Genomic DNA, 16,259 nt, shown 5'->3' with positions numbered 1-16,259 from the left:
ACTACGAGTCTGTGACACACGATTCCCCCAATATTCGCAGACATTTAAGTCAGATCCCTTCCTGGATCAGTACGCATTAATTAGAAAATGGATGAAGCTTTGAACTTCCGATGCTCTGATGTTCATGAGAATTAAAGTTAACATGTCAAAGTGACACTACCAGAGCGGCCTTGCTTCCTTTCAGGTTGAGGTTAAGGCCCTTTTCCTGTGCGACACAGCGAAGGATGATGTGTCAGACAGTATAGAAGCTGAATTTGCATAAATTGGCATTACCATGATGAAGCAGGAAAGAAATCCCAATGAGCCCACAGATACTACTGGGAAGAGGCTTGTCGCTAGGAGAGACTCAAGGCTCTGCTTTCTGGCAGGCATGTTGTAGCACAACAGCTGAGAACTGGAGCTGAAACCTAGGAGGGGCAGGGGGATTGCAAGCATGACTCAATAGAATCCAAGGGGGAGGAAAGACAGAATGGACGACTGTAGGCCTGAATGGTCATTATCCAGTTTCAATCCAACCATTTCATTGGGATGAATTACCTGACGCATGAAAAAAATGGCAAGACCGGGCTGAAATGGCGGGACAATTTTATAAATGTCGACAAACAATTTGTTCGTTCGATATGGTCTAGGATCTTTGTGTCGGTAAAATGTATTATGCTAGCAATGGCTGTGGAAACACCTTCATGCTCAAATATTATAAAAGAAATACATGACAAGGTATGGGTGGTATACAGAAGATGGCCCTATTTGGTAAAAGACCAAGTCCATATAATGGCAAGAACAGCTCAAATAAGCAAAGAGAAACAAACAACAGTCCATCATTACTTTAAGACATGTAAAAATGTAAATGTAAAATGTAAATGTAAGACATGTAGGTCAGTCAATCTGGAAAATTTCAAGAACTTAGAAAGTTCCTTCAAGCGCAGTCGCAAACAATATCAAGCGCTATGATGAAACTGGCTCTCACAAGGACCTCCCACAGGAATGAAAGACACAGAGTTACCTCTGCGGCAGAGGATAAGTTCATTAGAATTACCAGCCTCAGAAATTGCAGCCCAAATAAATGCTTCACAGAGTTCAAGTAACAGACACATATCAACATCAACTGTTTAGAGGAGACTGCGTGAATCAGGCCTTCATGGTTGAATTGCTGCAAAGAAACCACTACTAAAGGACACCAATAATAAGAAGAGACTTGCTTGGGCCAAGAAACACGAGCAATGGACATTAGACCGGTGGAAATCTGTCCTTTGGTCTGATGATTCCAAATTTTAGATTTTTGGTTCCAACCACCGTGTCTTTGTGAGACGCAGAGTAGGTGAACGGATGCTCTCCACATGTGTGGTTCCCATCGTGAAGCATGGAGGAGGAGGTGTGATGGTGCTTTGCTGGTGACACTGTCAGTGATTAATTTAGAAATCAAGGCACACTTAACCAGCATGGCTACCACAGCATTCTGCAGAAATACGCCATCCCATCTGGTTTGCACTTAGTGGGACTATCATTTGCTTTTCAACAGGACAATGACCCAAAACACACCTCCAGGCTGTATAAGGGCTATTTGACCAAGAAGGAGAGTGATGGAGTGCTGCATCAGATGACCTGGCCTCCACAATCACCCGACCTCAACCCAATTGAGAAGGTTTGGGATGAGTTGGAATGAGTGAAGGAAAAGCAGCCAACAAGTGCTCAGTGTATGTGGGAAGTTCTTCAAGACTGTTGGAAAAGCATTCCTCGTGAAGCTGGTTGAGAGAGGCTGCTGCCTACATACATAGACTTGAAATCACTGGCCACTCTATACCGCTCTGACATTGCTCATCCATATATTTATATATTCTTAATTACATTCCTTTACTTCGATTTGTGTGTTTTGGGTATAGGTTGTGAAATTGTTTGATATTAACGGTTAGATATTACTGCACTGTCGGAGCTAGGAACACAAGCATTTCGCTACACCCGCAATAACATCTGTGTGACCAATAAAATTGTATTTGTTTTGAGAATGCCAAGAGTGTGCAAAGCTGTCATCAAGGCAAAGGGTGGCTACTATGAAGAATATAACATATATTTTGATTTGTTTAACACTTTTTTGATTACTACATGATTCCATGGGTTATTTCATAGTGTTGACGTCTTCACTATTATTCTGCAATGTAATAATAGTAAAAAATGAAGAAAAACCCTTGAATAAATAGGTGTTCTAAAACTTTTGACTGGTACTGTACATACATACAGTGGGCTCCAAAATTACTGGCACCCCTGACTGGCAATGCACAAACAATACTTAAAAAAATATAAACAATATAATTATAGAGAAACTCAAAATACCAACATGTGAGAAATACTGTACTTTATTAATGTTTCAATGGAACCAACCAAAATCATACAATTATTTAAAACAAAATTAATTTCACCAAAATCAAGGTTTCATAATTATTGGCACTCCTCATTTAGTACTTAGTGCAACCACCTCTTGCAAGGATAACAGCATGGAGTCTCTTCCTGTAATGGTTGACAAGGTTAAGTAACACATTTGGAGGGATTTTGGACCATTCCTCTACGCAGATCCTTTCAAGATCCTTCACATTGTTGGGTTCGCGTTTATCAACTGCCCTCTTCCACTCAGCCCACAGGTTTTCGATTGGATTGAGGTCCGGCGACTGAGATGGCCATGGCAGAACATTGATTTTGTTGTCACAGAACCATTTCTGTGTGGATCTTGAGGTATGTTTCGGGTCATTGTCTTGTTGGAAAGTCCACCTACGGACAAGTCCCAGCCTTCTGGCAGAGGCAACCAGATTGTCAGTCAAAATTGCCTGATACTTGGTGGAATTCATTATGCAATCAATCTTAACCAGTGCCCCTGGACCTCTGGAATTAAAACAGCCCCAAAACATCACTGACCCCCCTCCATATTTCACCGTGGGTATGAGGTGCCTCTCCTTGTATGCATCTCTGTTTCGACGCCAAACATGCCAATGCTGTATCTGACCAAAACGTTCAATTTTGGTCTCATCTGACCAGAGCACCTTCTTCCAGTCATAATTTAAAATGACGTTTGGCAAACTCCAAGCGCTTGCGTCTGTGTCTTGGGGTCAGAAAGGGCTTTCTTCTGGCAACCCTTCCAAACAGCCCGTGGTTGTGGAGGTGGCGTCTGATGGTAATTTTTTTAATCTGGTGACCCCAACAAGGCCTGCAATTCTTTCACAGTGATTCTTGGGGATTTTGTTGCTTCTCTCACCATCCTCCTCCCTATCCTGGGGGGCAAAATGCATTTGCGTCCTCTACCCGTGAGGTTTTCAACTGTTCCATATCTTTTGAATTTTTTTATAATTACCCTGACAGTGCTCAGTGGTAGATTCAATCGTTTGTGGATCTTCTTGTAGCCATTACCAGATTTATGAAGGTCTACGACCATCTGTCCCTTTTGAACTGCCAGTTCTTTTCTTTTCTTCATGGTGTAAGATGACAAAGGGATATTGCATGTGTGTTACCTCATTTTTATGCCCTAGTGAAACAGGAAGAGATGTAATGGCTCAATATAGTTCCTTAAGACTTAGATCAACTTAAATAAGTGGAATTTAATTTGTGGTTTCATTTTGGTAGATCTTATTTACAATAATCTTTAAGGGTGCCATTAATTGTGAAACCTTGATTTGGAGAACATTGATTTTTAATGAAATCAAATTATTTTGGTTGGTTCCATTGAAACATTAATAAAGTACAGTATTTCTCACATGTTGGTATTTTGAGTTTCTCTCTATAATTATATTGTTTATATTTGTTTAAGCATTATTTGTGCATTGCCAGTCAGGAGTGCCAGTAATTTTGGAGCCCACTGTACATACATACATACATACATACATACATACATACATACATACATACCACACATAGAGCACATTAGGAAAGTATTCAGACTTTTTCCACATTTTGTTACAACATTGTAAAATGGATTAAGTAGTGTTTTTCCCTTGTCAATCTACACACAATAACCCATAATGCCAAAGCAAAAACAGGTTTTTAGAATTTATTAAAAATAAGAAACTGAAATATCACATTTACATAAGTATTCAGACCCTTTACTCAGTATTTTGTTGAAGCAACTTTGGCAGCATACAGCCTTGAGTCTTCTTGGGTATGACGCTAACAGCTTGGCACACCTGTATTTGGGAAGTTTCTCACCTTCTCTGCAGATCCTCTCAAGCTCTGTCAGGTGGGATGGGGAGCGTCGCTGCACAGCTATAGGTCACTCCAGAGATGTTTGATTGGGTTCAAGTCCGGGCTCTGGCTGGGCCACTCAAGGACTTGTCCCGAAGCCACTCCTGCGTTGTCTTGGTTGTGTGCTTAGGGTCATTTTCCTGTTGGAAGGTGAACCTTCGCCGCAGTCCGAGGTCCCGAGCGCTTTGGAGCAGGTTTCCATCAAGGATCTCTCTGTACCTTGCTCCGTTCATCTTTCCCTCAATCCTGACAAGTCTCCTAGTCCCTGTCGCTGAAAAACTCTGTCAGAGTGACCATTGGGTTCTTGGTCACCTCCCTGACCAAGGCCCTTCTCCCCTGATTGCTCAGTTTGGCCGGCCGGCCAGCTCTAGGAAGAGTCTTGGTGGTTCCAAACTTCTTCCATTTAAGAATGATGGAGGCCAATGTGTTTTTGGGGACGTTCAATGCTACAGAAATTAAATGTGTTGGTACTCTTCCCCAGGTCTGTGCCTCGACACAATCCTGTCTCGGAGCTCTACGGACAATTCCTTCAACCTCATGGCTTGGTTTTTGCTCTGACATACACCGTCAACTGTGGGACCTTATATAGACAGGTGTGCGCCTTTCCAAATCATGTCCAATCAATTGAATTCACCACAGGTGGACTCCAAGTTGTTGAAACATCTCAAGGATGATCAATGGAAACAGGATACACCTGATCTCAATTTCAAGTCTCATAGCAAAGGGTCTGAATACTTATGTAAATAAGGTATTTTTTTTTATAGATTTGCAAAATGTTCTAAAAACCTGTTTTCGCTGTGTCATTATGGGGTATTGTGTGTAGATTGACGAGAAAAATGTTTTATTTAATCCATTTTAGAATAAGGCTGTAACGTAACAAAATGTAGAAAAAGTCAAAGGGTCTGAATACTTTTTTTGAATGCACTGTATTTAAATAACCATCATATGGAAGTAAACTTGGAGTTACAAAATGATATGTTGTGTGGTCCTCCCACTACGACTCGGGAAAGCATGCAGTTTATTAGGCTACAGATTAAATACTGTAAATTACTGAACACAGGGTGGTGAAAGTGCACAGTGATGAGCTTGATACTCCTTTTCAATAAATATCAACGGTCTTATTTTAATGACAAGATGATCGATGCTTGGCTGCTGTTTAACAGATAAAAAATTATCTTGCTCTTATCCATAATAATCTCATCATGTAGGTAGCCTACCTGCACTGTATGTGCAAGCTGTGGTTAGTGCACACAAGCCAAGACCAGAGTGGGCACATTTGCAGTATAACGCAACAGTTTGTGACAAAACCGTCAGTAGAGTTGAATATGCGATGGTCATTTTATTTCGGAAAATGGGAATTTGACAGCAAAAGTCACATTTTTATCCTCAATAAGTCTGTTTGATGGAAACATCTCTGAAGGGAAAAATAAGCATATTTTTTATGCAGCTTTTAGAATATTTGCATGAAAATCTGTTGACAATTGGATGAAAACCTAGCAATTGTATCACTTCTAAATGTTTGCAAATCTGGAAAACCAACCTTGTTTCTGATTCCCAGTCCAGTCAACCATGACCATTTGACTTTTTCCATTTTCCTACTGTGTCAACCTGCAACCTAGGCATTTACATAGGTTCCACTTCGCTCTACTATACCTTGTTAGCTTGACAGCAGGTGCACATGTGGTGTAACAGAACTTACAGATAAAGACTACTGATGCAGATGTTGTGGGTCAGTGGTTGCTTATCAACATTCTATTATTTGCTCCCTCTGAAATGCACTACAGTATGCATAATTCAAAGGAAGAGATCTGTAAGACTCCATTGTTTGAAACATGAATGAATAAAAGACCACTAATGATACAGACATTTCAAAGAAAGCCTGCCTTACTGGGGAATGGATTGTATATTGTAGGCCTATCTTGAACTACTCATCTGCAGATTTCTACCAGTTTCTCAGCCCTGCAACAATGGTTGTTATAAACTAATGGTATAGCAATCATTTCAGACTGGATTAAAATGATATTTTAGCCTTTACATAAAGATATAATACTCATATCACACATTACTTTCTCACTATTTAACCCTATAAAGAAATGTTAACTCATGTACATTAATCTTCCAGTTTACAGTCAGAGACTGTGGCAAACATCTATCAAACGGAATGTTCGCGTATTCATATGATAACTTTGGCAACAAGATAAGCAAATGATGTAGCAACTATTTAACAATGTTGACCTGCATACTCAGTGAGAGTCTGCATAATTCAGCAAAAAACGATACTGTATCCCGTCGTGTCAACAAACCAAACCCTCCCACATTTTCTGGAAAAATGGGAGACCAATGGGAATTCTAACGTGAGAACAGTTAGCGTTTGACGGAAGTTGAACGAAGGTTTGTGTGAAGATAGTAAAATGTGTCAATTCTAAAGTGAATCATTTTTCCCCGGGCAGCGCAACATACGTTTTCACATTTTAACTGCGCGCGTGCATTAATGTCGTTCGCGGTCCTTTTGAGAATTCCAATTCCAATGTTGAATTAGTTAATAAAATGACTTTATAATTCATTTTATTAATGTGACTTCCTCACGCCTACACTTTTCCTATTGTTTCGCTATCTGAAACTCCGATAAGAGGACTGGTAAAGACAACACATTGTGCCCACTTTCGATCATAAACACATTTTGAAAAAAAATATTCAATGTTGGATGAGAAAAATAGGCTACTCACCTTTAAAGAAAAATATATACGTTGCTTTCATCAATGTTGCTCAGAATAAGATACAAGTTATGTTCCTCAAATTCATACAATGTTGCACCAACGTGTTACTTTCCTTCTCTCTCCAAATATCCTGATTTCGGCGAAGGTGGGCGGAGACTAGACAGGCCTAACCTATCTGATAACTGAGACACACATAGAAGTCAAGAATGGTTTAGTAATAATATTAACATAGTCCAGTTATGTCCGCAGCTCATGGACTGTAATAGTTGTATATATTTTGGTAATGTTTGCATGATTGTTGTTTGTGCAAGTGCATAAATAACTTGATAATATTGCTCTTTGAGTCCCGAAGCTTGACACCCCTACCACAATGTCCCTAAATGACGCAATGAGGGGGACGTGAGACTTTCCCAGCAAAAGCAATACCTCCCCAAAAAAACTAAAGCAAACTAACATGAAAGTAACCTGTGTTGCTATAGTAATATATGGAAAGGAAAAGTGTGAGAGCACTTCATTTGACATTTCCACCCAAGCAAGAGCTAACACAATTCCAGAAGAAGAACCTCATCAAGAGAAACACTGTCCAAAGGTTTTAAATAGAATGCATTGATTTGTAAAAGTACAGGTTAATTTCCTAAAAAGGTCACATTTTCTGAATCAGATGCATTGCAGTGGTATAATCTAACATTCTATTATAATCTCATCATAATCTTATTAATGATTACACTCAAACCTTTATCCTCCATCCATTTGTAGAATTGGTTCTCCTAAATCTATGCCACTGAAATAAAATGTGAAAATGTTATGAATAAACATGGCTTAGACTTTTCTCCTATCTGATTTCATAACACCATCTAGTGGTTGCTTCTGGAAGTCTATGAAACAAAGTTGAAGGAAACCAAGGAGACATCATGAGATCGTTTTTTCCCCCAGTTTTTTTACTAAGATCATTAAGCATGACAAATTATTCACCTTCAATTAAATAAACAATCAAGTTTAAAACATATTCAGTCTGAATGGATTTCTTATACCATCACAAATATTTGTTAAACAAAAATTCAGTAGGTACATTGAAATAATAATCATACATCCTTATATTGCAACGAAAATCAAAATAAATGTATAAAGCATATTTTTCAATCAAAAATATATGCATGGACCATGTGCGATAATACTACCATGTTAGCTTCATTAAAGTAAGACAAATTCTGCTGGCACATACTTCTCCCACAAACAGTAATTACTGCTTCTTTCCATTTGAAAATGTATCAATCTGCTACATACTGTAAAAGTCAACAGCAGTACAATCAACAGCTAGTAATCAAGTATAAAAATACTTATTTCATTGTGTTGAAGAATGTACTTGTTCCGAATGCCACATCAGGGTTTTATTCAATAGGCACCAAACAAAAGAAAACTGACTGAAACAGATGGGGGGGGACTACCCGGACTGGTCCAATAAGAAACTCTTTCTTTCCATTGCAAGACGTTTTACCACAGTGTGCCCTAATGAAGTCGACCTTGTTCTTCAAGCTAGTTTGATTTTCGTGTCATTTCTTAGTAATAAAGCCCCACATGGTTGAAAAGATCCTCATGCATATATACTAGTGGTTTGTATTAAGTGCAAGAATTGAAAGGCCCCTTTTCTCAAATCACTAGAATAGCTTACTCATCAACTCGTTATTCACTAATCATATTCGTTACCCTACAACCACAAACTCTCTCACACCTAGACAGAGACACACACACCTTGGTTCATTGCAAACCCCAACTGACCCGTCACCCACTACTAAAGACAACCATCCGCAGTACATTAGCATCAAATACTGTGACATGCATGATGAGAAATTATCCAGATTTTAAAAAAATTATGGGATTCAACATATCTCAACAAATCGAGTGATTTGCAATGTACATGATCCAAAGAGCTTGATTAGATCACAAGGATCAGTCATCAAAACCCCTTCATCTTTAGGCCACCTCGTATGCTAACTACAGTTTTTCTTCCTCTCCATCTTATGTTTTCTCAGACCTTCGATTAACTCCATTAACAAGGCATGGGGTATATTTAAACTCATAAACGAAGTACTAGTTTAATAAGTCCAGTAGAATGATTGATTCATTCATTAGCAGCACATCAGTAGAGGTGGGGTAAGGAGGCTGGTCTCCAATGGTTCCCCTTTAAAAATGTTCCACCACCAGTGGTTGGTTAAACACTGAAGGGGCGGGTGGAATGAGCCCCTTCCGGTTGGTGGACGGGCAGCGGCGGCCATGTCGGGGTCCCACTGCTGGATTAGTGTTGTTAGTGTGCTTCCCGTCCCCTGTAGTGGAGGGGTCAGGTGAGAAGGCTCCGGGGTCATCTTACAGGTTGGCCTGCAGGGGTTTCAGGTACTTGTGGTAGGACTCGTGGACCTAGAAGAGAGGGAAGGAGGGTCAATTTGAGTATTCTGCAGGTAGTCTCTTCCACCCACTGGCTCCCTCTCGCTGTCGGTAGCAATAGCCTTGGGACAAGGTTACTCTGCGCAGGATACTTATTACTACAGCAAATCATTCATTAGATTGCCGTCTTTATGTAGGCAAACTACGCAATGAACACAGAGATAATTTGGCTCTTGATCATAATCTGAAACAAATCCTTGTGAATGGTTCTCAAATGGTCTATTCATGTTCTTAATAATGAACTAAGGTTAAAAAAAGCGTAAAATTAACAGTAAATTCATTTTCTTAATCTTTGTCTCTTTTTTAAAGGCCCTCTCCATGAACTCTGACCTCTGTCTTGTTGAGAGGCGAGCGGCGGGCCCACTCGAACATGTGCTCATAGACGTTGCCGTCGTAGCGTCCCAGGACGGAGTTGAGCATTTCGTCACGGTAGTCGAAGGCGTCCACCAGGGCCACGGCGTTGGGCCTCAGCTGGGCCAGAAGCTCCTTCAGACGCTGGGACACCTGGGAGAGCTGGGGCACGCTCAGGAGACCAGTCTGGAGTGAGGAAGGAATAGTCAGGTCGTTATTGTTAAAGAGAATGTGTTCTCAATAAATAAGTAATAGGTTAAAATATCCAAATGTCATGACAAACGAGTTAGAGCCTTTATATGTAGGATCAAATCAAACAAATCGGAAAGTTAGAGTAAGAACATAACTGATTGCAGCATTACCACAAAAATGGAAGAGGCAAGTGGAAACGGGAGAAGGTAGGGAACTTGTTTGTCTGCCATATATTAAAAATACAAATTGGCTGAAAGGAACTGGCATAAATAGAAACATTTTCCAGTTTCATTTGAGGACAAAAATGTTGACAGCTGTGCCATACAGGTTGCAAAATAAATGGGAAGAGATTTTCGATGTACCGATTACATGGCACATGGTTTATGAACCTGTACAAAAAACAACACTGCGAAGAGACAGAATCAATAGATCATTTATTCTGGTATTGCCCCTATGCAGCTTGTTTCTGGTCACAGGTTCTAGAATGGTAAAAAAAAAAATCAAGACATGCACTTAAAATGAACCTTACAAATAGCAGGGTTGGTTGATTTAGATAGCCATAGTCAGTCAAATAATACTCGTAGGAAAGGTTTTCATCTTTAACTCACAATCTGGATACTATACGATTAGAAAGGTTAAAATTATATAAAACGTCACACAGCACAATTGAAAATATATGGCACATAGAAACCAAACGAGGGTGGTCTATGGTGATAGGTGGGATGGGCTGAGTGGCTGAGGGGTGGGATTAAAGTGTTTATGTTTGGTAATGTATTACTGTTACTAAAATATATTTGTCCTCCAAAGAGGTGTGGTGATGAAGGGGTTATTAATACAATTTTATTTTTTAAATATCCAAAAATAAGATAATCTTCCTTTAATAAGTGATGCAAGTACGAGTGTAATACCATGTCTTGCTTAAAACATCATACATGACGTTATAAAAATGAATATAGACTTTGGTACGGGACCCACTTATGGACGCATTGAAATTCACATATTGTTCTTCAAGAACTTGAGTATGTATGTAGTCCCTGTACTTTCCCCTGGGAGTCTGTGATTGACAGTTGCCATGGTGGTGGTTACCTGGAGGAAGTCTCCGCTGTGCTGTTGGATGCCCTGGAGGGCATAGAGCAGGGCCAGGGTGCTGAGGACAGAGTGCAACCCCGTGTCTCCTATCTCCCCCAGCTTAGCTGCAAACAGCTTCACCACCACATAGTGACAGTGGGCCTGGAGATGGAAAGGGAGGAGGAGAAGAGATGGATGAGAGTTAAATGAGGACCAGAGAGAGGACGAAAAGGAAATTGAAAGAGGGAAGCAGAGGGGAAGAGATAGGAGGGATGGGGGGGGGGGCTCCCTCCCAAAAAACAACACATTCCATATCCCAGGTTGGTAAGGTAACTTACATCAGAGGCTCTGACCAGGTCTATAGCGCTGTTGTTCCAGGCATCCTCCTGACTGACTCTCTTCTGTAGCTCCTGCTGAATACTCTTAGCTGCCATCTCAACCAGCCTAAAGACACACAGAGAGGCATTGACATAGGAAACCTTTAAACAAAAACTGACGAATGGCTGTCTATAGAATACAAGTACAATTCGTTGTGTGGTGGACCATTTTAGCTCAACCCATTGCATTGCCTGGCACCAACTACCACATTGCTCTGATTAAAAGTCTCTGCCATACAATGTACAGCCCTTTGGGACTTAACGAAGATCAAATATCTAAATGGGATCTATTACATTTTGGTTATCTTGTAGGCCCACTTACTTGGCTGCTCGTAGTTTGTAAGCCTCCACAAGGCTGGCCAGGTCATTGACGTTGACTACAGTGGGTCGGGAGGACACAGACTGGGGCTGCAGCCTACGCTCTGACTCGTTCAGGTAGGACACGATGCCACTCAGCTGGTGGCCTGCCGACGCCTGCCGGTAGCTCTTTATCAAGAACCTGGGGAGTGAGGGATGCAAACACGTGAGCAAGACGATGGATGGGCACAAAGGTCACACACAGACAAGAACACACACAAAGTAGAGATGGGCGATATGGCCAAAATATCATATATGTTTCTCATTTTTGACGGTATTTTATGTTTTGGTATAATAAAAGTTTTACCATAACTTCCAGACTATTAAGCGCACCTGAATATAAGCCGCACCCACTGAATTTAAAAAAATAATATTATTTTGAACATAAATAAGCCGCACATGTCTATAAGCCGCAGGTGCCTACCGGTACATTGAAACAAATGAACTTTACACAGGCTTTAACAAAACACGGCTTGTAACAAAAAAGAAAAAAATTAGCAGTAAGCTTTAGTTGTCTTTTTGCACTGAGTCAATTCCTCACGCTGCTGTTTCCAACGTCTTATCATCGACTCATTAAGACCAAGCTCCCGTGCAGCAGCTCTATTTCCTTTTCCAACAGCCAGATCAATCGCCTTCAACTTGAAAGCTGCATCATATGCATTTCTCCGTGTCTTTGCCATGATGAGGGTGACAAAATGTTCCGGAACTCCAATTTGAGCAGCAGCAGCTGAAAAATGAGCTCCTACAAATATTGAAATTTACATGGTTTTTAGAGTGAAGTACATCGGAAAAAAGCAAAAGAAAACTGCAAGACTGAAGAGGAGAAAAAACAAGCAACAAACAAAGATAGGCTTTTGAAAAATAAATATTTTTCATAAAATTGTAGTTATCTTAGCTAGCTGAATTGTTTACCAGTTGCTAAGCAGTTGCTAGGGTCTCTTTTGGAAGAAGCTAGCTCCCTAACGAAGAACAACAAAGAATATCTAGTTAACAGAAGAAAAGAAAGGGAAAATCAGGACAGAAGAAAAAGGATATCAAAGTGAAACAGTTCTCTAAAGACACAAGAGACAATAATACAAGAAACAACACTTCTGTAGCTTGTCAACTATGTGTCTGTCTATCCCTGTTCTCTCCTCTCTGCACAGGCCATACAAACGCTTCACACCGCGTGGCCGCTGCCACTCTAACCTGGTGGTCCCAGCGCGCACGACCCACGTGGAGTTCCAGGTCTCCGGCAGCCTCTGGAACTGCCGGTCTGCAGCCAACAAGGCTGAGTTCATCTCAGCCTATGCTACCCTCCAGTCCCTAGACTTCCTGGCGCTGACGGAAACATGGATTACCACAGATAACACTGCTACTCCTACTGCTCTCTCTTCGTCTGCCCACGTGTTCTCGCATACCCCTAGAGCATCGAGCCAGCGGGGTGGTGGCACTGGAATCCTCATCTCTCCCAAGTGGACATTCTCTCTTTCTCCCCTGACCCATCTGTCTATCTCCTCATTTGAATTCCATGCTGTCACAGTTACCAGCCCTTTCAAGCTTAACATCCTTATCATTTATCGCCCTCCAGGTTCCCTTGGAGAGTTCATCAATGAGCTTGACGCCTTGATAAGTTCCTTTCCTGAGGATGGCTCACCTCTCACAGTTCTGGGTGACTTTAACCTCCCCACGTCTACCTTTGACTCATTCCTCTCTGCCTCCTTTCCACTTCTCTCCTCTTTTGACCTCACCCTCTCACCTTCCCCCCCTACTCACAAGGCAGGCAATACGCTTGACCTCATCTTTACTAGATGCTGTTCTTCCACTAATCTCATTGCAACTCCCCTCCAAATCTCCGACCACTACCTTGTATCCTTTTCCCTCTTGCTCTCATCCAACACTTCTCACTCTGCCCCTACTCGGATGGTATTGCGCCGTCCCAACCTTCGCTCTCTCTCTCCTGCTACTCTCTCCTCTTCCATCCTATCATCTCTTCCCTATGCTCAAACCTTCTCCAACCTATCTCCTGATTCTGCCTCCTCAACCCTCCTCTCCTCCCTTTCTGCATCCTTTGATTTTCTCTGTCCCCTATCCTCCAGGCCGGCTCGGTCCTCCCCTCCTGCTCCGTGGCTCGACTACGAGCTCACTGAACAGGGCTCCGGGCAGCCGAGCGGAAATGGAGGAAAACTCGCCTCCCTGCGGACCTGGCATCCTTTCACTCCCTCCTCTACATTCTCCTCTTCTGTCTCTGCTGCTAAAGCCACTTTCTACCACTCTAAATTCCAAGCATCTGCCTCTAACCCTAGGAAGCTCTTTGCTACCTTCTCCTCCCTCCTGAATCCTCCTCCCCCTCCCCCCCCCTCTCTGCGGATGACTTCGTCAACCATTTTGAAAAGAAGGTTGACGATATCCGATCCTCGTTTGCTAAGTCAAACGACACAGCTGGTCCTGCTCACACTGCCCTACCCTGTGCTTTGACCTCTTTCTCCCCTCTCTCTCCAGATGAAATCTCGCGTCTTGTGACGGCCGGCCGCCCAACAACCTGCCCACTTGACCCTATCCCCTCCTCTCTTCTCCAGACCATTTCCGGAGACCTTCTCCCCTACCTCACCTCGCTCATCAACTCATCCTTGACCGCTGGCTACGTCCCTTCCGTCTTCAAGAGAGCGAGAGTTGCACCCCTTCTGAAAAAACCTACACTCGATCCCTCCGATGTCAACAACTACAGACCAGTATCCCTTCTTTCTTTTCTCTCCAAAACTCTTGAACGTGCCGTCCTTGGCCAGCTCTCCTGCTATCTCTCTCAGAATGACCTTCTTGATCCTAATCAGTCAGGTTTCAAGACTGGGCATTCAACTGAGACAGCTCTTCTCTGTGTCACGGAGGCTCTCCGCACTGCTAAAGCTAACTCTCTCTCCTCTGCTCTCATCCTTCTAGACCTATCTGCTGCCTTTGATACTGTGAACCATCAGATCCTCCTCTCCACCCTCTCCGAGTTGGGCATCTCCGGCGCAGCCCACGCTTGGATTGCGTCCTACCTGACAGGTCGCTCCTACCAGGTGGCGTGGCGAGAATCTGTCTCCGCACCATGCGCTCTCACCACTGGTGTCCCCCAGGGCTCTGTTCTAGGCCCTCTCCTATTCTCGCTATACACCAAGTCACTTGGCTCTGTCATATCCTCACATGGTCTGTCCTATCATTGCTATGCAGACGACACACAATTAATCTTCTCCTTTCCCCCTTCTGATAACCAGGCGGCGAATCGCATCTCTGCATGTCTGTCAGACATATCAGTGTGGATGACGGATCACCACCTCAAGCTGAACCTGGGCAAGACGGAGCTGCTCTTCCTCCCGGGGAAGGACTGCCCGTTCCATGATCTCGCCATCACGGTTGACAACTCCCTTGTGCCCTCCTCCCAGAGTGCTAAGAACCTTGGCGTGATCCTGGACAACACCCTGTCGTTCTCCACTAACATCAAGGCGGTGACCCGATCCTGTAGGTTCATGCTCTACAACATTCGCAGAGTACGACCCTGCCTCACACAGGAAGCGGCGCAGGTCCTAATCCAGGCACTTGTCATCTCCCGTCTGGATTACTGCAACTCGCTGTTGGCTGGGCTCCCTGCCTGTGCCATTAAACCCCTACAACTCATCCAGAACGCCGCAGCCCGTCTGGTGTTCAACCTTCCCAAGTTCTCTCACGTCACCCCGCTCCTCCGCTCTCTCCACTGGCTTCCAGTTGAAGCTCGCATCCGCTACAAGACCATGGTGATTGCCTACGGAGCTGTGAAGGGAACGGCACCTCCATACCTTCAGGCTCTGATCAGGCCCTACACCCAAACAAGGGCACTGCGTTCATCCACCTCTGGCCTGCTGGCCCCCCTACCTCTGAGGAAGCACAGTTCCCGCTCAGCCCAGTCAAAACTGTTCGCTGCTCTGGCACCCCAATGGTGGAACAAGCTCCCTCACGATGCCAGGACAGCGGAGTCAATCACCACCTTCCGGAGACACCTGAAACCCCACCTCTTTAAGGAATACCTAGGATAGGATAAAGTAATCCTTCTAACCCCCTTAAAAGATTTAGATGCACTATTGTAAAGTGGTTGTTCCACTGGATATCATAAGGTGAATGCACCAATTTGTAAGTCGCTCTGGATAAGAGCGTCTGCTAAATGACTTAAATGTAAATGTAAAATGACTACCGTAATCAGAATGATGGGAAGTTTGAGAGCGCTCAATTTAATCTAAACAGTAAAAAAAGTTGTTTGATCTTAACCCGTTCGGCAATTTCATTGGTCTAATGAAAGCTTCATGCCGCCAAAAAACTGAGCACGTCACAGAATGATTTTTTTTGAAAAAAAAGAAGAAAAAAAATTGAAAGCGGGAAAAATCCATATATTAGCCACGTCATTGTTTAAGCCGCGAGGTTCAAAGCTGGGAAAAAAGTTGCGGCTTATAGTCCGGAATGTACGGTACATATGCTTATTGAGTCATGCATGATCCTAGGGTGGGAACAAATACATTCTAAGTGGTTTTAAATGGGGCTCTCTCTCCTG

The 16,259-nt window shown here is 42.7% G+C and overlaps 2 protein-coding genes across 5 annotated transcripts in view; both read right to left on the bottom strand.

Moving 5' to 3' along the window:
- LOC106588262 (inactive rhomboid protein 2) overlaps positions 1–7,090 on the bottom strand; it is a 37,397-nt gene extending 30,307 nt beyond the window's left edge. Inside the window, exon 1 of one of the 2 annotated variants that reach the window (XM_014177111.2) lies at positions 6,948–7,090. The gene's annotated coding sequence lies outside the window, so the exon portion shown is untranslated. The remainder of the gene's footprint in view (positions 1–6,947) is intronic. The other variant, XM_014177119.2, reaches the window with a different exon arrangement.
- Positions 7,091–7,865: 775 nt separating this feature from the next.
- acox1 (acyl-CoA oxidase 1, palmitoyl) overlaps positions 7,866–16,259 on the bottom strand; it is a 30,996-nt gene continuing 22,602 nt past the window's right edge. For all 3 annotated transcript variants that reach the window (XM_045706183.1, XM_045706187.1, XM_045706191.1), the window contains 5 exons: positions 11,688–11,864; positions 11,327–11,432; positions 11,007–11,150; positions 9,708–9,914; positions 7,866–9,350 (listed from right to left, as the gene is read on the bottom strand). In XM_045706183.1, coding sequence (XP_045562139.1) covers positions 9,300–9,350; positions 9,708–9,914; positions 11,007–11,150; positions 11,327–11,432; positions 11,688–11,864 — 685 coding nt within the window. In that variant the 3' untranslated portion in view covers positions 7,866–9,299. The remainder of the gene's footprint in view (positions 9,351–9,707; positions 9,915–11,006; positions 11,151–11,326; positions 11,433–11,687; positions 11,865–16,259) is intronic.

The sequence above is a fragment of the Salmo salar genome, chromosome ssa02 (genome assembly GCF_905237065.1).
Source record: "Salmo salar chromosome ssa02, Ssal_v3.1, whole genome shotgun sequence".
NCBI lineage: Eukaryota > Metazoa > Chordata > Actinopteri > Salmoniformes > Salmonidae > Salmo > Salmo salar.
Note: the sequence above shows the minus strand (reverse complement) of the source record. Positions and strands in the feature narration are given on the sequence as shown.